This window comes from Coloeus monedula (assembly GCF_965178545.1).
Source record: "Coloeus monedula genome assembly, chromosome: 6".
Lineage (NCBI taxonomy): Eukaryota > Metazoa > Chordata > Aves > Passeriformes > Corvidae > Coloeus > Coloeus monedula.
The window spans coordinates 51,055,360-51,077,027 of NC_138786.1; the positions used below are offsets into that span (position 1 = coordinate 51,055,360).

The following is a 21,668-nucleotide window of genomic DNA, read 5'->3' on the forward strand; positions in this document are numbered from 1 at the left end:
TTTCAGGAGGAACTTTTCAGATGCTTTATAATAATCTGCATCCCTTACCTTATGCTTAGCTTTCCACTGGGGGAAAAATAAACCAACAACCTTGAGGCTGTGAGTTAAATATGTCATTCAATGAAGAAAAAATTATCCATATTTCCTTTCAGTCTTTTATGATTTCCATTTTTTGAGTGTTTGGTAACTAAAGATTATTATACATAATTAATTAGAACCTTAATCAGTAATAAAACGTCAAATGCCTCTACCCAGTATATTATATGTGTTATGTGAATTAGTTGTTCACAACTGGCTTGTTCTAAAGACCAGGTACAAATGTTTTTCAGGATATCCCTAGGAAGGTACACACCTACACATGCATATCTCTTCCTTCCATTCACCCTTGGGATTCTAGGATGATAGATTTATTATTTCCAGCAGATGCTCTGGAAATTCAAGAGAGGTGACAAACAACATTTGCAGGAAAAGGTTATGTATCCTATCTGACCAATTGCATACAGAAATGGCAAACTTCCATGCATATGCTTTCCCCTTTCAATTTCTTTTTATATGAGAAAATTTTCTTGCACCTCATTCTGAGCATTCCCAAGCATAGACTTTCTCTCTTTCATATCACACAAAAATTGGTCACTAAGCAATTACATTTTGAGCTTAATCTAAACAACAGAACAAAGATATCAGTGCTGCTGAAGTGGCAGCAAGTGTATCTTTAGCTGGTTATATAAGACAATATTGTTTCTGGTTACATAGGTTATATTGTTTGGGGTTTTTTTTTAATTTCTGGAACAGTTGTGTTTGTTTTTTGATGCCCGGGGTGTAAGTGCTGGTCCTCTGTGCTGAGTGCCATACCATGGGGTCTTGATTAAGAGTGAGAGGCAATGTAGCATCTATTTTGAATAGGTACTCCATGATAGCTGACTACAGGAAGGGAGATTTTCATCCCCAAACAAGTGCTTGAATAACATTCTACATGAGCAGGATAGAGAGAGACAGCATGTGCACTTTGGGCTAATTCAGCTCTATCTGCATTCAGGGTCCAGCAAACAGCACCAATGATTTCATGCCTGAGCCAGGCAGAACTGTCCCTCTGCTTAGAAGGCTGTCTCATGCACAAACAATACAAAGCCATGTAAACAGCAAGCACTCAGGAAACATTTTCAACTTTAAATAAAGAACTTAATAAAAAGGATAAAACACCTGATCAGGCAATCTACTCTTTTAAAAAGTAGTTGTGCCCTCTCAAGTTTTCACAACTAGAAATGCAGGCAAAGCAGGCTCTATTTTGTGGCTATGCAGATAAATTGTGTATTAAAAATATGCTTCTACTTTAATGATCATTCTCAAAAGACTCTTTGAAAATGAAGGAAAGGCAAAGTTTACTTTGGTCAAGGAGACGGGACACAATTCTAAGAAATATTCAAGAATAAGTTATATAAAATTCATGAAGCTGGAATATTTATTCTTTTACCCATCAATTTTGACCCAGCTCTGTTACTTTCATCAGGAGAGATGGAATGCTTTATACTTATAGCTTGTCTAGCAGTCAATATAGTATTGACTGTATTGCAGCCAATGTAGCCAGTGTGGTGATGAGATACCGTAGTTTTCACAAGCTTTCATTAGGTTTGCTGTGAAATGCCATGCTCTCATATTAGTCAGCCCCTCTGCTTTATATCTTAGAAGATGCATTTCAAACTGTTTTTAAAGTACATTATTATTCATCTGTTCACCAAAATAGACCAATATACATTATAATATGTTTACGAGGTGGCAGTCTTACAATTCAACAATTTAAACCTTACATTCCATCTGACATAGCTACAAAATTGTTTCAAATGGCTGTGCTTACTTTTTGGAGCAAGTAGTTCTAAATGAAAAGGTTGATGGCTTCAATTTGATTATTAGCAAGTAGAAGAACACTGATAGAAATATTGCAGTCAGTATGTTGATATTCTAGGGAGAATGAAAAATGTTTAGTGGACAGTTTAGAATACTGTCAGTATACAGTGTCGTAAAAAACCGCTGAACTCACTTCTTTATTTATATCTTTGATGTAAGTTTAATACCATTTAAATATCTTCAAAGCCACATCATTACTGAAAAAATTAGCTGTTTCAACAATAGATGGTAAACACTTTCTTCCTAGTATGCTTCAAGTGAATATGAGCTATAGGGAGCTGGAAAGGGACAAAGCTTAGGATCTCGTGTCAAAAAGCAGCCAGTCTGCACTGAATGCAGAACTGCTCACCTCCACCATGAGATATGCAAGGTCATCTTTCGTACGTGTGGATGGAGTCAGGTTCCAGTATGTGAATGGAAAGGAGGAGGTGGAAGAATGGAAGGGAAAGGCTGAAATTTAACCTATTGTCCCAATAACAAATCATAAAACAGAGAGCCCATCGGATTCTACACAATTTTTCTCTGCCCTGGTAATTTCACTGTGGCAGAGGACAAAACTGATTATCATGTTTTCCTAGTTGCTACTACTGTATTAATTAATTCAATGCTTTCAGCAGATGTCTGCATGAAAATACGGCAACTCAACTTGAAAAAACAGATCTTAAAAACAGAGGTCTTAGGAGGTGAGATAATACTAAAGTTAAACAGTAGTTCTCTGAGTAACAGGGCCAGTGCCAGTGATATGGAAAATAAGCAAATGAGACCCTGAGGACAGAAAGAAGATGGAAAGAAGGAGCAGAGTTACAGTGTGTCTCCTGAAGTCGAGGTTGGAAAAGTGCTGAGATTGTGTGTGAAGCTACATGTGTGTTTCTGAAGCTTCTTAAAAGCCTTGCATAACTTTCCAGTGAAAAATGCATTTGCAATTTCCCCTACCTGCCATCGGAAAGAAAGCAATTATTAATTTATTATCAGACAAGAGGTTGTCCTAAGTTATCCAAGCACATTTGCATCAAGTCATTCTAGTGGAATACCTGTCTACAAATATCGAAACAAGTGGCTTTTAAAGCAAAGAGCACTGGTCACACAGAAGATCCCTGCACTAATGGTACTGTACACTGAAAACGCAGCACAGTCGGTGGGACTGCAAACATCCGCCATCCTCACCTGCCTCTGTGTAGCCAGGAGGATCCTCTCCTGTCTCCCATTCATCCTAGCCTGTGCTGCTGCCAGCACGTGTGAAAACTATTGCCAATTGTGACAGTTGTTTTTGTGAAGGGGGACATCTGTCTACATAAAATCAGGCTGGGGTCTGCAAACTCATTCACAGAGGCCATGAAATAGTCATCAGATGGTAAAAATTACCTTCTTGGTTAAAATACAAACTGCTGTCCCAAAAGTGAGAGAGACTCTGTCTGACTAATATTCACCTGAGCCAGGCTGAAGTTTGCAACATATGCGTTCAGGGCAGCCCTTGTAATTGCTGACAGATGGATCTCCATCTAAAGAGCCTTCCACCTCTACTTGCATCTCTTATGTTTTGAAATGCTAACAAGAAATATTACCTTCTCCACCATACATCAAAAAGCAGGAACATGAAATTCTTGAAAAAAATATCAATATATACTATGGATGTCTTATCAATGAGCTGTTTGCAAATGCCAGTGAAACGGCCCACTGGCTTTGTGGCTTTTCATAGACGGGGCTGTCTCAGAGGAGTATCAACATCAGCTCAAGTCTCTCCTTGGCATCCCCTCTCTCCTCTGATTGTTTCTCTAAATCTTTTGCTGTAAGCCTAAAAGCAAAATAGTTCTCCATACAGTTGGTTCCAATTAAGAAAATTAAAGCTATATATTTTTAAACAAAAATAAAAATGACACAGACAATATTTAAGCATTTAAAGCACAAGAACAGTGAATGGGCAGGCAGTCGTATTAACTCTTGATAACCTACCTGATGCAACACATTTCCAGGGTAAATGCATTAGCAGTTCAGTGTTTCTTTAATTTTTGCACAGAAGCATCAATTTTTTTTTTGTCAGATCACATTTTGTAACACAATATCAATCTTGCCATACCCATGTTCTAGACGGGCTGTAGGGATTCTGCTGTAATTATGTCAAAAATTGAAATATTTCAAAATCTGATTGACAGCTTGATTACAATAATGCATGTGATTAAATTCAGGGTGTGCTAGTGTAACGAAGGAGGGAATGTCAGTGGTAATTAACTGTATTTTTGCTAAATTTTGTTGAGCATTTCTTGCTCTTAGGTTGGAGTACATTGAAACCAATGAGACACCTAGTGGTAGCATTTTTTTAGAGTTTCTTAGTGCCATTTGAGATTGGGGAAAACCGGTTCTTATGCAAATCATATATTTTGTTACATGTCATGTAAATTTTATGTAGATTAGCATGGTCATGAGCACCAAAACCATGCAGTACAGCAGCATGAAAGGAAGGATTCCATGGTATGCTCAAGTATAGAACAGAAGTTCTGTAAGTACTTTTTCTTCTCCAGACAGCTACTTCTGTATAATAAAGCTTGCCAGAAGACAGAAAAGTACGAATTGTAATGAATTGCAATGAATTGCAGTGGTTTATTTTTAATTTTCATTGTATTACATCTCCTTCCAGGAGACAGTCTGACTTCTGCCCCTTTTACTTTCTCAAAGAAAGTTTGTATGAGACAATTAATTCACCAAAAACCTATTTATATTAATATAGATTAACTTTTGATATTAAAAAAGGATGAAACATGCTAATTTTCATTAGCTTTTCATTATTTTTTTTTCTCTGAACAACATGCTCCTCAGACAAAAACTGCTGTCTCCAATCTTATAAAAGATCTTAGGTATTTTAGCATGTTGTTTAGAAATAAAAATATTATCTAAATGATAAATTTTTAGTGCTCTCTCTCATGAAACTGACGGATAAATGTAGAGATGAGAAATCATTATTTCCTAGATTCAAATAATTCAAGGTGCCACACAGTATAAGAGACTCAAAACTGTGTTCCTTCATGGGTCTGCTGATATCTGCTAATCTTGATATTTTGCCTGCACATCTCTTGTACAACTGTCCTTTCAAATGTATCCCTTACAACAGCAAAATCCATTCCAGGCCAATATTCTTCCCTCGACCCAGATTTTATTCCCTTTCAACAGCCTGCAACCACTGACTTGTCAGAAACCAGGTTACCTATATTTGTTCTATTTTGGGGAGTGAGGAGACAGGGTAGAACAACTAACAAGGCTTTCGAATTTATTTGGTATTTACTGCCTGTAATATCTTTGAACAAGTGTTATGTTTTCCTCTGTATCTGGGTAACATTCAGTAAACTTTGCTTCTTGGCAAGGTATAGATGGTAAAAATATACAAATAACATGCAATGTAATATAGTAAAGTGAAAGATAAATATATAAAGCTGGCACACTCATTTATTTTCTGTGAAAAGAAATGAAGAGATGGCTAGAGAAAGTAACAAGTACACGGTGATTCTTTATTTTTCCCAACATACAAATACATTTTCCAAAAGTGTGCAGAAAGATGCTATTTCTTCTATCTTCAAGTATAAGAGTTAATACTCCAATGTTTAAAAATCCACTGTAGAAAACATATGACAGCTTGCTGACCTTGGAAGTGATAGTGATGTCTTTAAGCAGTGGGAAATATGAAACTGTAGATAGGGAGTACAAGGCACAGAGCTCTCCCTGTTTGCATCAAAGAGGGTTTTAAAAAATATAACCTCATTCTTTTGTGCATTTTGCTGAAGACTAATCACCTTAAGAAATCACTATTTGATCAGTAAATCCACAGCTAAGTATAAACTCACCTCATTCAAGAGATCTTTATCCCCTGAGCTACAAAGAATAGCAAATAATAAGTTTATAGAATTCTGGTTTCTTATTTAAATAGCATGTAGTGACAACACTACTATTTAGCAGAGAAGTGTTTGGAGGTATGCTAATGACCACAAAAAAATTTCAAACCTCCATAATGTGCTTTAATCACCAGCTGGAGATCAAAAGCCACCATGTGATTTTATACAGCATGGGCAGCTTCCAGAACTGCCTTACATGGAAAGAGATCAATGGTAAAATTGGTAGATACAGCAAAGCTTTGCAATAAAAGCGTTTTATGTATCTTGTTCAAAGTATTTAAGTGCCTTTTAGATCACTGATTGAACCATAGACATTATAAAGTGGAACCTTTTAATACCAAAATAAATTTGCAGAGTAAAATTCCATTACAGGAAAAAGCATTGCACTGCAACAGGACAGATAATAATTCTTTCACATGTAATGGAATATATGAAATGTTTGATGATAAACAGAAGTTCTTTGCATCGTTACAGTTGGATCCTATGCACTGCTGTTTGTGTGCATGTGAGTGAATCTAAAGTGTAGGATATACAGTGCCCCCAGATAAAATGGATTTGTACCTATAAATATCACTCTAACTGGGATGGGCAAACACACTTCACAGTCAAGACAATTTAGTCATTTAAGTAGAGAAAAACCGCCCATGCATATGAGTTTGGACCTTGACCAAAGAAAACATAGAAATGCTTTAGAAACTCATGAAAGTCCTGTAATTTGGATTAATTTAATGCACTTCAAACAAGTCCTAGTCTTAGAAGCTTCAACTTATTTAAAATTATTTCCTTTAACAGCTTCAAATCATGTGTCTGTTAGCATCACAAAACTGCCAGAAAAAAAAGTGAGACTTCCAATGTATCTCACTGAGTAGCTTTTCTTCCACAGCATTTTCATCAATTCTTCTAATACTTCATCCGCCTTCCATTGAATTATTGGGTACTCTGTAGACACTGGATCTCTTCTACCCCATATTCCATTCCTCTCTTTAACAATTTAGCTACTTGGGGAATGAATACAGAGGATATTTTAAAAGAGCTGCAAGATTTAAAAAGATTTTTCCTGTCTCAGCATTTAATTTTTAATTTAAAATCTTTTGAAAAGCACAATTAATAATGTCTTTTTAATTCATAATATAGAATTAAGAGTCAAGAAAGCTAGGTCTTACCTGGAGATTTGTTACAAATTTCCTTTATCACTTCAAGCTAAACAAACTTTACACAGCATCTCTGTGTCTGATTCTTCATTTGTAATAAGGGGTAAATATTTATTTGCTGAAGTGATTCTTTATTAAGTTCTTTAGGAACTTGACCCTAACAAAAAACAATATTGTACATTCCTTTGGTGAGGAAAACTTAGATGACTGCGTTATCTCATGGGGAACTTTATAGACTGACATGTAGTAACTGCACTGAGCAAATAAATTGTCTCATCAAATGGAGTAAGTATTCAAAATAATAGTTTCTTATTCCCTGCATTCTGGAGGAATTAATAAACAAAAACTTAAATTTATTCCCTAAAAATAAAAAAAATTAGTCTAACTTGTAAAGACACCTGGAAAGACTGGCAAAACCAGTTTTATTCCTATCTACCTTTTAACAGCACTCAGACACAATCAGATGTTGTACTGGTCTCCTGAAATACACACAAGCTCTGAGGTTACTGGGCACATTACTTTAAATTCTCTTGAAATGCATATTAATGGATAAACAAGACAACTCTAGCGTGCCATACTGCTATTCTCAGAGAATAGTGATTACTCTCTTGAAGTTTGATAAAAGCACATTAGGTGAAAAAAGCCACAACCTTCATTTAATTTACATAACCTCTTTCCTCTGAGGAAAATAGTGTGAAATGTGAATGGGAGGACAAAAAGAAAGTTTGCAGTAAACGCATTTTTCCCTTAGTGTAAGTATATTCCCACTGCAGGATAACAAGTGGATATGATGGGAAGTATAATTCCTTGTACACCCTAGCAAGTGCTCTGTGGGTGCATGGCAAAAAAAGGTGCTGAATCAAAAACTTTCTCCTTGGAATGTGATCATACCACTGTTCTTTTTCAGACTGTTTACAGACCCTGACCACAAGGATTTTATCAAAACCTTTTGTGGTCTAGCCATTCATGAGGTCTGCAATTTGAAGAAAATACCGTGATGATTTTTTGGTACAATAACCTTAATCTCTACTCTAATCTGTGGTCCTCAAACCCCAGTTAGGACAGCTGAGTGTCGTGCACGTGTACTCTTTTTTCGAGTATCCGTGGTGACACAGTCTCCCTGTTCATTTTATAATTGTCTGCTAATTTTTTTAAAAATTTTTTTGTGTTTTTAAAGCATTGTGTGTAGTATGACATGATGTTTGAGCAATGCATAAGCATTTTTCTCCTCATTTTGCAAAGTAGAAAAATAAAGAAGATTGCAGAAAGAGAACACATGCTGGAATTAAAAGACATTTAATTCTACAATTTTTGGAAGAACAGTAACGTGAAGATCATTTACTTTGGAACTTGAATACTACATTCTATTAAATTAAAATGTGATTCATGTGTAGAAGTGGAATATTTATTAAATTCCTCATTTAATTTTCTCTATCAGCATCTTAAAATGGTTTCATGATTCCAGTAATTCAATACTAAAGAGGAAGGTAATGCAATGAAACGCTATCATGCCTGGTAGTGTTTTTCACTTAGTTCAAACAAACTTTTGGTCCTTCCTATGAACAGTAATACCCTAGAACATTCAGAACAGTTCAGATTCTTGAACATCTCTAATAGTACCTAGTATTTCAGGAATACATTTCTATTGCTCTTAATGTAGCCCAGTTTTTCAAGGTAATCTATGTAAGGACTGTCACGATGAACATGCTACAGAATGATGGTTCTTTGTTTGAAGCTATTTAGTACCATTAAAACTGCAGCATGTGAAGACGGTGGCCATGAAAACATAATGCCCTTTTAAAGGTTTGAAACACCCAGTAAATAAACAAAACAAAACAATTGCCCTTTTATTTTCCTGCCCCATCCCCTGAATTCCCTGTCTTGCCGTGTCTTTCGTATTCTGCATCTGTCTCTCACTTCACAACTTGGCAGAATCAGGTGCAGCTGTGCGCACATTTGTATCTGACAACGAAAGGAGGAGGAATCACTGTCCCTGAAGGTGTTGAAGGAAAGGCTGGAAATGGCACTTAATGCCATGGTCTAGTTCACCTGGTGGTGTTCAGTCATAGGTTGAATTCGATGATCTTTTCTAACCTAATTGATTCTGTGGTATCAGCTTGACAAAGGCCTTCCCAAACTTACTACAGCGTAAGACACCAAGGTTTCTTATAACGCTCAAAATTTTTTTCACTGAAAGAGCTGTGAAGCATTGGAACAAGCGCCCAGGGCAGTGGTAGAGTCACCACTCCCGGAAATGTTCTACAAACACGTGGATGCGGCACTTGGGCACGGTTTTCTGGTGAAAATGGGTCTAAAATCTTTTCCAACCCGAACGATTCCGTAACGCTAAAAACTTCAGCTCTTGGCCCACCGCGGGCCGCGGTGCCTGCTGGGAAGTGTAGTCCTTGTCCGCCCTTCCTGTGGCCCTTTGCTGCGCCTACGGACTACACTTCCCATCAGGTATCGCGACCAGGGAGGGACGGGGGCGGAGGGCCACGCTCGGCGGACCAATGGGCGCGGGTGATGCTGGGAGGTGGTGCCGGGGCGGGCGGGCCGCTTGGGGCCGCGGGCAGTGCGGGAATTTCGGACCGGGAGGAAGGAGCGGCGCCGGGCCCGCTCGCGCAGGAGGTACTTGGAGCCAGCGGCTGCCTCTGGGGTGCAGTTGTTTGGGGTTTTTTTTTTTGGAGGCGAGTTTTGAGGCATTGTTTCGTATCCCCTTCGCCGTGCCGATCGTCACCGGCTCTTCTGGCGTATTGCGGGCCGGTTTCCCCGCTTCCCTCGCGGAGGAGGCCGGTGGTACCGCCTGGGCCCGCTCGGGCCTTGTTTCTCCCCAGGCGTAGGGAAGGCTCCTTCTCTTCTCTTCTCTCTCCTGGCCCAGCCCGTGGCGCTGGAGGCCTCTTCCTGGGCCGGCAGGGAGGGAGAGAACGGGGGCAGGTGGGGCAGAGTTCCCTCAGTTTCACCCTTGAGGTATGGGACTCCTCCCTTTCCCCGCCTTCCCGGGCTGTGGGCTCTAAAGCTGCCTTCGGTGGCAGCAGCCTAAGTTGTTTTCCTTCGTGTTTCTTTTTTTTGTAGCGCTAAGGCGAGGTGGAGGAGGCTGAGTAAAAGCTATACTCTGTGCCACTTAGAGGTTTATCACGTTCAGGATCATCCCGGTGTGCCATCACCTTGGTTGGGAGGCGTTCCTGAGTTTTGTTTTAAAGTAAACTTTTTTTTAAAATACAGGCCTACAGATCACAAAAATATGCGATTTTAGGATCAGGAAAGGCTTGTTGTGTAAGAATTGGGCTAAGCTGGTTTCTGTCATTGTGGTTTTTCTTCACGTCCTGTTTCTTGCTATTTAAATTCCTTGTTTAAGACTTAAGGAGTTGCAGGCAGGGTGAATTGTGTTGTTCTCAATTTGTGCTTAAGCGCTTTAAAGACTTCTTTTAATTTAAAGGGAATCCATGGGCCCTTTTTAAGGCTAACAAAAATACAGAAGGTGTTGTGAAGCTTCCTGTAACTATTACTGTGTCAAAGGGTTTGAGCCTTCCTCTGTAGGAATAAGCTGTCCACTAAATTCTTGGGGATAACCCCCAAATGAGGCAGGATTCCTGATGAACTTCAGAGCTGCTGATTTTTATACAGTGTGCCAAATTATCAAAAAGCTTTTAAGTGTCTCACATGTATTTTAGGTATTTGCAGTCGGTATAGAGGTGAGGTGATATGAGTGACATGATTTGGTACCTTACAATGCTCACTGGTTTTTATTGCGATAACTGAGTGATGTTTAGGATTTTCAGGAGAACCTTAAATGACCTTAAAATAACTTTAAAAGAAGGTAATGGATTTTGAGAAGGCAATTTTAAATTAGTAACACAGTAATTGCTCTTGTAAATGGCTGTTTCCTACCTCTGAACAACCTGCATTCTGAAATACTGTCATATTGGTTTGTTTAGCAAAAAAAGGAAAAAAAGGCATTGCCTTGCTCCAGTATAGTGCTGTTGTGATTATGTGTTTCTCAGTAATTGTGGTACATCAATGGCATTTATTAATTTGTCTAAAAAGATATTTTTGTTGTATTTCTTGGGGAAAGAACCTTAGTGCCTCCTCTTCCATAAGTGCCATTAATTATCAGGTGTCTTAATGGTCAGGAACTTAGATTGGAGAAGTTTTCAGAGACGTAACACAGTGACAGACCAGTCACAGGATGTCTGATTTATGCAAGAAAGTCTTTGTTCACGGTCTACCTCACTTAGTGTGACAAGTCACTGACACATCAGTTATTTTTTGTGAGATCCCTCCTATGAAACAGTTCTACAGTATTCAGAAGTCTTAAAGTGTCGTGTTCTTTTTTCCCCACTCCTTGAGCAAAAATTTAGTTTTGTTTTCTCCTTGTCTTAATTTTGTTTTTTTTTTTTTCAGGCAGACATAGATCTTGCTTTGATTAATGAACAGTTTTAATGATACATAGATTTCAGGTCATGCTGGAACTACCTGCTCATCTGGGAGCACAGGTCATCAGCATGCCTTCTCTGGGTTGACAATGAAAACAGGTCCTACTAAGACAGACAGCTGTAAAAATTACATTTTCCAGAAAATAAAAGAGGAAGAACAGGAAGAAATCAGTTTCATGTGACACACAGCAGAAATACTTCCTTCAAAATAAATTTGTTTTGTATTCATTTCAGAGTTTTGTTGATAATGAATGGCAACAAGAATTGAGAAGTGGCTATTCATATTTATTCTAAGAGTTCAAGTATTGCTCAAGTAGCAACCATTGCAGACAACATTTGTAAAGATAACACCACTGATATGCAGACAATTTTGCATCAATAGTGCTATCTCAAGTACAGTGTATTCTGTTTCTTCCAAGATGTTTTGTTAGGTAGAGGCCTTTGTAGTACCAAGAGGCTTTTGGAGAGAGTTTAGACAAATAGACTTCTGTTATTCATACTTCTTAGTAGGAAAACCTTTGTTTTGAGCACATTGTAGCAACATAAAATGCTGCTGTTTACAATCATGCACCTTGAAAATTGTTCTTGTCAGGCACCTTAGCTAAGTAGGGTCAGGTCTGACACTTGAATGATAGTACAGTACTTGACATCCATGGCACTGTTTCCAAGGACTTTAGCATGATTGCAGGAACTAATGAATTAAACTTCACAATACTTGTGGGTAGAAAATATTTCCTTTTGTTGATGGGAAGAAGTATTGAGAGGAAAGTTTAAGCTATTTTTTTTCTTTTTGAAGGGGTAGTGGTGGTGAATTTTTAAAGTGATTTTAGGGAGAAGTAGATTGCTTTATTCCAGTTGTGCAATGTACAGAAGACATCTCTATGTTATGTTTTTTGGTGCCTAAGTTTCCTGACAAACCCCTCATGTTTACTGTGGGTTGAAAAGCACATAGAAAGATAGAATTTGCACTAAATTTTAATTGTCTTTTTTCATTTTTGATCATGTTGTTTTTTTTTCCTAGTTCTGTATTTTCATGTAGAAAATTTCTGCTGTGTCCAGGTGTCTTTGGTTTCAATTAACGGAAGATATTTGAATGGATTTATCCAAATAAATGTGAAAGCATGTGCAGCCATTGCTTAAATATTTCCTTGGATAACAGCTTTTTTGCAAGAGAGTGAGTGCTTAGTATTGTGCATGCTGCCCATTGCAAGCGATCAGTGTTTGGCACCTATGGCCTGCTGATAGTTTGACCAACTTGTAAGTAGGCACAGTGCCATGTTAACAGATGGGTATGAATACAGACAGCCAAGAAACCATGTATGTGTATCTAGTGTATTTGTTAAGGGCAGGGTTCCCAGCTGGGGACGTTCAAACTTATGTCCATTTTGAATTTTTGCTTTTATGGATAAAGGAAGTTGTCATTAACAATTTTTTAAAAAAATAAATACCTTCAGGCGTACAATTATTGACCATGTTAAACAAAAATAAACGGGGGTGTGGAAGAAGAGGGAAGCACCAGCTCTTCCTTTGATACTTTTGAGGAGCTATTTTAAGTAAATTTAATTCCCTTTTAAGCGAGGCTGCTATCGAGTCTCACTGTGAATGTCAAAGATGTGGAGTGTATCAATAGGTTTGTTTCACAGGCCTGCTAGCTTTATTGTAAGAGAGGCTACACATTTTTCTTTTACGGGCAACAATCTGTCCAGCAGTCAAGCACCTAAGCGTGTCTGTCCAAGTCTTGCCCGAATTATTTGTAATGACTCAGAGATCAAGGGGGTGCAGTCCTTCAAGCCCTCTGCATGATTCTTACATCGACAATAAGTTGTTTCTTAGCTTGAGGACAGCATGCTCATTTTGGATATGTTTTGGTATCCTTTAGATGACCGTGTGTGTGATCTTGTCCCACACCTGAGTCACTGGGCAGTGCTGCTGATTTTTGCACTTTTTCATTTTTTCTGAGTCAGCCTTGGGGCTCCAGACTTCTGGTTTATTTCATTACCACTTCTAATAATTTCAGTCTCCCCTTTGTTTTAATCCATTTCCTGATTTGGATGTCCTGTGAAGCTGCTTAAAGGTCTGCAGTGATCTTTTTGGCCTGCTCTTGTAAGTGATTTCAACACGTAGCCTTTTATACCACTCTGTTCTTTCTGTCACTTTGACACCATTGCTTTCTCACTGGTATGGTCTTATCTGAGCTGGCTGGAATTGTCTTTGGTACCTGAAAGTCTCATTTTTCTCCTGAGAAAATCTGGAGGAAGGATCTTCCTTCAAGACAGTAAACTGTATCACTTGAAGATTAAAAAAAAAGAAAGACAAAGGGATGAAGAGAGGAGTTTCTTGGAGACTGTGGATAATGATGTGGTTAAAGCTAGTCTTAAAATTTATGTGTAAAATGTGTGTTGATTGTAGGGAAGAATGTTACTGTATAGAAGGGGAAATATGGAAAAGTAATGCAGAATTAAAACATCCTATTTTGTAATAATGAGGAAGCTTGTGCAATGTAGGTGTTGATAAATACCAATATCTTCCTGTGATGTATTTCATAAAAGTGCTTTGTTGAAGTTAGTCATTTAGATATGAGTACGATATTCAGAAGGTATTCAGATGTGGTTCTATGACATGAAGATACTTCTCAGATCAACAAAGACACTGAAAAAGTAGAACTTTGGCCTGTAATGATGCACCTTCTTTTCTGCATTTATTCCTGTATTGAGTGACTGTGGTGTCTGGAGACTGCTTGCTGCCAGAGTCCATTACTCTCTGACTAGGTTACTTTAGATGTTCAGTGTATAAAGGATGTAATATTTAGTATTAAACTTACTTATTTGAAGATATTTGATGCTATGGGAGATTTCTGATTTAGGAGAATGATACAAAATATACTGAAAACAAGATAATTGTGACACTTGGCAAAATACAGCAATTGCAATGCACAGTTCAGTCAGAGAGCTCTTGTGATTCTCATTACTGGTCTCTGTAATATGTTCACTGTCACGATGCTGGTGTCCCCAGCCACCGGGAAGGAATATCTGGATTGCAACCAGCCCAAGCCCATTGTTCTTTCGAAGTTATTTTCCTAGTTATTTAGTTTTTGCATGCTTGTATTGGACTCAGCCTCCTATTCACTGCCCCCAAGATGGCCTGGCTAATCTCGGGAGACATTTACACCTCCATTTGATCCACTTAGCAATTCTGAGCTCTACTCAACTGTCATTTAGCTGCTTTCCTAAAACAAAGGCCACCCACTGGCCCCCTTTGTGTTGCGCTCCTGTGAGTTCCTTTGCATTATTGCCAGAGATCCGTGGGCACATCACCATTCTCCATCTCCACGGAGTGTTTTATCCACTGTTGGGCTTTATTCTGTCACATTCCACCTCGAGGGGTTTCGTCAGTCACAGCTGCAGACTTGAGTATTAGTGGACAGAAGAACATTTTCAGGCAACTTGACAGTTATTCTTGTCTTTAGTAAGTAGAGAAGTGGTTATGGGCTTCTCTCTTCAGATGCTATTTGGGTGACAGACATTTTTTGAGGAAGAAAATTTGCTGAACGTACCCAGTTTTGTAGGAGGGGGAGTGCTTTTGGAATAGTTGTCACAGTTACGCAGTTTTCTATTTGGGAAACTAAAAGAAATCCTAGAGGAACATTAGAAATGAAGGAGGAAAACTGATGCCGAATAACTGAGTTTGCCTTAGGGTTATTGTATTGAGTAGCTAGACTACTATGAAAAAGTTATTTTGCTATCCAAAAACTTCCCAAATTGTGTATTAATATTGCTTCCTACTTCCAGCAATAATAAAATCCCACCAATCGGAATGGTGTCTTTCAGAAAATAAATGTGACTTGTTTGTATGAGATTTATCTGCATAAGGGAAAGCTCAGTGTTTTGTAAAACAATTTATGAAGGCCTTTCATGTAAAGAGACCTAGTGCACTCTTTGCTGTGTCATGGCTGCATTTGCAGTAATTTCTTTTAGTGCAGCGAAGTCTGACTCTACTAAAACCTCAAAACACTTGCTCAAAACGAGGCCTTCTGCCAAGAAGGGTTGAAGGTGACGGTGGATGAGAAGCTGCACGTGAGCCATCAAGCAGCTCAGAAAACCAGGTGTATCCTGTGCTGCATCCAAAGCAGTAGGGCAAGGGAGGGGGTTCTGCCCCTCTGCCCTGCTCTGGTGAGACTCCATCTGCAGAGCTGCATCCAGCTGTGGGGTCCTCAGCACAGGAAGGACATGGACCTGTTGGAGCAAGTCCAGAGGAGGGACACAAAGATGATTAGAGGAATTGAACACTTCTGTTATGAGAGGCTGAGGGAGTTGGGATTATTCAGCCTGGAGAAGTCTCCGGGAAGACCTTTTTGCAGCCTTTCAGTACTTGCAGGGCGGCTGTAAGAAAGATGGGGACAAACCTTTTAGCGGGGCTTTTTGCAATGGGACAAGGAGTAATTGTTCTCAGCTCAAAAAAAGAAAGTTTAGAATAGATAGAAGTTAGAAATTTTTACAATGAGGCTGGTGAAACAGTAGAACAGGTTGCCCAGGGAGGTGGTAGGTGCCCCATACCTGGAAACATTCAAGTTTAGATTGGATGTGGCTCTGGGCAACTTGATCTGGTTTGAAGATGCCCCTGCTCATTGCAGAAGGACTAGATGACATTGAAAAGGTCCTTTGCAATACACAATATGATATGATTCTATGATTCAATTTGGCAGAAGAGGTGTATTCTAGTGGGCTGTTATTTCTGCAAATATTGCTTATCTGAAACCTGGGGTTGTGAGAAGGCAGCAGTAATACTTTTGGGATCTCAAAATAGGTATTTATGTGCTAGTTTTTGTGATGACCTATGCAATGCTGCCCTGTAAACAATAACCAGACTTTCATTATTTTTTTCTTGCAGTTATATAGGAGAAAAAATAATTAATTGTTTGAATGACTTTTTATTTTTTACAGGTAAGGGGAATTCCTCACATTACTACTGAAGACTTGCAGTTTTTCAATATGCATGTTTAACTTCAGGAGAACTGATGAGCTTTATTTCATAAGTTTACTTTTTTCTAAGTTTAGACCTATGATTGGTTGTGATTGATTGAGTATGATAGATTCTGAGATTTTTTTAGCATGTATTATACAAGGTCTTGTAATAGGTTTCTCTTGTGAAGATTTTTGCTGTCAAATTTTTTGTGATGCCTGGAAAAATTAGTTGTTTCTCACTCAGAATTCATGCCAATGAAACTGCTTACTGCATTTATTTTCAAGTATCTTTGTAGTAATAAATTATAACTTAAACAACCCATTCTTTTTTGTGCTTCTAACAGATTTTTATGTAAAATAAGTGGGATCAACATGTAACCTATTTTTTTTTATTTTTTCTTCCCTTCACTTTCTCTAGGGAAAATGCCAAATAATAAGAAAACTGCTGGAAAAAGAGCCCCTGCAAAGAGGAAACTTGCTGAAGTGTTTGGTCTGGGGGAGGTTCTTGCAGATACATCAAGAAAAGAATGGAAATTAGGTGCCCCTATAGGGCAGGGAGGCTTTGGACGGCTATACCTTGGTAAGTGTAGCTATCTTTGATAATGCTTTACAGTGGAGAGTGAGATGTTTATCCCTATTCAAAACAATGAAAAGTTAACCCTAAGTTAGAAATATGAAGTGTCTTCACGTGATCTTTTTTACTAGAACCTTAGCTTGGGTCATGGTGTTGGAAAAAATCTTGAAAATAGATAAATGGTCATTTTAAATACTAGTTTTATGAGTTTCCAGTGGTAGTTCATTCTTTCTAAAAATCAAAATCTTTGTTACTTTTTAGCCATGGAAAGGATAGTTTAGTATTTATTTAAATTTGAATTTTGGTCTGGCTGAAAGACTGGATTTTTGCATGAGTGTCTTTATAATGATGAATTCTGAACTGAAACTGTCAATGCATATTATCTGGAGGCTACTGGTCAGCCACTATTTGGACTGGTTTAGACTTTGGTATTGCATTTACTTTTCCATTGCCTTGTGAACTTTTGGCATGCCATATCCTTTTTTTAATGTGACCAATGCTAAAAACAAATCAAAGAACTTACAGTTTAAAGCCTCAGTTCAGGTCTTGTTTTGCAATACTATTACAAGGAAAACTTTTTAAAGTGAATAGTGTTCCATACTTAGTACCTCTTTTACTTGGACACATGAACAGATAAGAGAGGTCTTGAGACTTCTCTGCTTGATTGCCCCTAGTCATTTTTCAAACAGTTTTGAAGGGATGAAAGTTAATGTGATCATTATAATATGGTCTTCCTCATCTTAGGGAAAAGGTTGCACTGGATTCATACTGAGTTGGAAAACAGGAAAATAATCTGTCCTGCTTTTAAAATGAACAGACTGCAGCATAAGTGGGTTAAGGAGAAAAACAGGACCAGTGGGTGGCTTTTTGCCAGAGAAGCTTTCAACTACTTACTCAGCCTCGCTCAATGAGCTATTAAATTTACTGGAGTTCCAACTCTCTCGAATTCCTGCTTTGTTCAAGCCAAAGCTTGCTCTCTGCTTCCCCATCATTTGCAGAACGCTGTGACCCTGACTGTTCCTGTACCTTATACTTGCCTAACTTGATGTTCTTCATATCTGTGTCTTTTGTCACAAATACCAACAACTTAGTAGCAACAGAAAGTCACCTTTGGATATGTGACATGGCAACATGAAATTTATTTTTCTTTATGTCCACCAATCTGTATGTTTATAATAGTCCTAGAAAGCCAAAGGAATACTATTGAGTAGGAAAAAGTTATTGGATAATAAAAATGAACTCATTCATTTAGTAAACTGCCTGTACTCCTCAAACAGAAGGGAGAATGCAAGAATGCAATATCCATATACAGTAGCCTTCACATATAGAGTGATTTTCTTACCAAAGGCTAAGGTACTGGTCTATGTTCTTGTCAGTACTTAGTTACTTTGTTGTACGTTTGTCCATCCTGCATAGCAAGTGTACGCTTTGTGACAGTTTCCTTTCCTATTACTAATGAAAGCTTCCTTTTTAACAGCTGATGTGAATTCTTCAAAGGCGGTTGGCAGTGATGCCCCTTATGTTGCAAAAGTGGTAAGAGAGCATTTGAATCTTTACTTCACAACTTGAAAATATTTGTTCTAGAATAGAATGTATAATTTAAAACAACTTCTGAAAATAATGCATTGCAAAGTACTATTTAAAATAAAAGTGTGGGGATACAGAGAAATGCTGCTGAGAATTGGGACTCCTGTGTATGAGGAACATCATTATGGAATATCAGTGGAATTGAAAAAGATCCATGAGATGGATCAGATTCTCTGTCATTTGTTTCCTATAAACAGCACAGTTATCACCAAGTGAATGAAATCTGTCTAGCTTTTGGAGAATTTCTGTGATTCAGCGGCGAGTCTCTGTGAACCGTTGCTCACCACTGGATGTTGGTAAACTGACAGATGGCTCATGAGTAGAAACAGCAAAACTTTGATTCCTGAGGTCTCCACAAAGTCCTTTAAATGTTTTTTCATAACCCACATACATGTTCTAATTGCTATTGAATTAAAATATCACTGACACGATTTTTTAACCTAATGATTAGAGAGAAGAAAAAGCATTGTTGATAGCTCATTTTTAGCCCATTGTAGCAAATCAGCAAATTCTTTCTATTACTTGAAATATTCTTACGGTTTTAGTCTAAAAAAAGAGTTATTTACTTGGATTTGGCTATTTTTCTTCCTAAGGTATAAAGTATTTTTTCTTAAATTTTGCCAGAGTATTTTGTATAGGTCTGGTAAGATCTTGCAAAGTCTTAGTGAAAAAACAGGGAGTATGGGAATAGCCATAGGAGATCCAGACCCTTCATTATCTTGGTGGCACTTCTGCTCCTGCAATAAAAGTAAATACCAGAAAACTGTACAAGAGCTTCACAGTGTGAAAGATTAGTATTTCAGCGCAGTTCAGAACTGCACTGTTTTAACATTTTATTTGTAAAACTACATAATGATACTGAAGTGTCTTGCTGCAGTAGCTAGCCACTTTGTATCTATGTTAGTGCTGTTAACATTTGTTCCTGAAACTATAAGGTTAGGTTAAATTAGAGTAAAATACATTTTGGTTAGTATGTGCCTTTAATCTTGGTGTTTACATCCGCTAACTAAGGGGAAATTTTAGAATACTGGTTTTGATACTGTTCCACCCCAAGGTGCAGTCTGTGATGACCCTCCCTCCGAAGTGTTGTCTCTCGCTGAAAAAAGCAGTGCTTGCTGCGCAAATATCAGACTGCCACACTTTCAACATCAGCCTGCTGCTGCTGCCTTAGGTGTTCGTGGGCAGCAGTTGCAGACAGACCAGGAGCCCCAGCCTGCAGCTGTGTGGTGGCAACCCGTGTTAGTATGTTCAGCCTGTACTGTTGAGGATGGGGTGTCCATCGTACTGGAGCTGTGGCCTGTTTTAGAGGCAGACATTGAGACCAGCAGCAGTGGTTTGCCTGTGAGAGGCAGTGGCTTCTAATTACTGGCTCCTGCTGAGTTTGGACTGATCAGGAAGCAGAGCACCATTTAACTTTCATGGAAGAATCTGGTTTGACTTGCTGTGAAAGTCATCAGATATTCATTACTTTATGCTGTGTGTAATTCCCGTCCCCCTCTTCTCCTGAGTTTGAAACCTGTCCATCTGCTTCTCTCCACTTTTGAATATAAGAGTTGCCCCAACTTTTGTGTTGCTCCTATGCTAGATTCACTTTGTTGCAGCATTTTGTAAATACCTCCATTGCTAATATCCCAGATGACTACTCACTTTTAATTTGCCTTTCGTAATTTGTCTTTATGGCAGTAAAGAATAGCCCCAGTCTTTGTGCTAGCCTCACAAATGACCCATAACATATTATGCCTCTACAGTCTAGTAGAACACAACTACAGATAAGAGCCCATTTTCTGGTGCCTGGGTGGTTGCTAGTTTTTCTATCAGCTGAAGCAAAGTGGTTAACAGCTTTGAACAATTATTAGTATTTAACAAAATATGTGCTTCTATAAGTAGTGTTCTTCAAATAAAGGTATTAAAGCAGGATGGAAATTGGCTTAGTCTTTGACATGTCCTCATAATATTGATGTCTGAGCAGTATGAAATGAATCACAGCTTTTATTAAAAAAAAGCGCTTTTTAACATGTGGACCTTTCAGATGTCATTGTTAGGAGTGGATGCAGGGCTTAATTACATTTCATTACATTTCTGACTGAAAAAGATCAGAATTCTTAAAACACTACTTGAAATTTGTTGGGTTTTGACATGTACTCTATAATCAATCTTTCATTATGTTATCTTCTTGAATAAGAGTTTAATTTCAGTTTTATAAGTCATGTGTTTAGAATGACCCTGGGCATAAAGCTGTAGAAATTTGTTTGCACTCCTTCTGGATTATTATGGCAAATATTGGACATTGTGTAAGCTTTTTTAGCGTCACATATGCATTTTTTTATCTATAGGTAGAATTAATGGTACTGTGGGAAAACACGTTCATAGTTAACTTTAAGATCTGGTTTATGGCTAAATCATTTATCCATTCTCCAAGTATGAAAAGACAGCAGATTTTTCTTTCTGACCAGAGAAAGATACATCTCTTTTTCAGCACTGAGACATAAATTTTTGTGGAATAATTTATTTATAGATAAATACTGTATGAATTTTTAACACCTAATTTTTTGCTGTATTTTAGTAGGAAAACAACGTTGTTCAAACCTGTGTAAATGGAATGAAAATTGTATATAAGAATTCATATTCTAATAAGTTAGGGTATTAATAGATTATGTTACATAGGATGAAGTGAATAGGTGAAGTAATGTGTGTTCGAGGTAGCTGCCATAGAAGAATTCAGCTATTTAACCCTTCTTTTCTGCATATATAATTTTAGTATTTCTAATTTGTTGTACATTGTGGATAAATAAATGAACTGTGAAAGTTAATGTGCAGGTACCAAAGTTTGTCTGTGTTGATCAATTGATCTGACTGTCTTTGGTTTTGTTACTTCTTTCTGGTTCCTTCTCACAAGGAGATGCCAGAAAGCTGTCTTGGCTCCGTTGTTTATCAGGGCAGTGCTGCTGAGAAAGTGAGGTGAGATAGGCTGTAGCTTTGTAATCAAGTGTCCAGGCCTAGGAGTGGTGCCCAGCTGCTGGTATCTGCTCCCAGCGTGTCCCTGTCCAGCTGTGCCTCTGAGCCCTCACATCAGTGCACCAAAGCCCGCGGTCAGGGGCGCATTTGAGCTCTGCCTTGCTCCGGTGACATGAGAACAGCAGCGAGCCTCTCTTAGCTCAGTGCTACAGTCTGGCCTTTAGCAA

The 21,668-nt window shown here is 38.2% G+C and overlaps 1 protein-coding gene across 1 annotated transcript in view; it reads left to right on the top strand.

Annotated features, from left to right (window-relative positions):
- Nucleotides 1-9,503: 9,503 nt before the first annotated feature.
- Nucleotides 9,504-21,668, top strand: part of VRK1 (VRK serine/threonine kinase 1) — a gene marked incomplete at its 3' end in the record, with an annotated part of 34,129 nt that continues 21,964 nt past the window's right edge. The window contains exons 1-3 of the mRNA XM_082283085.1: nucleotides 9,504-9,559; nucleotides 16,744-16,905; nucleotides 18,377-18,432. Coding sequence (XP_082139211.1) covers nucleotides 16,749-16,905; nucleotides 18,377-18,432 — 213 coding nt within the window. The 5' untranslated portion in view covers nucleotides 9,504-9,559; nucleotides 16,744-16,748. The remainder of the gene's footprint in view (nucleotides 9,560-16,743; nucleotides 16,906-18,376; nucleotides 18,433-21,668) is intronic.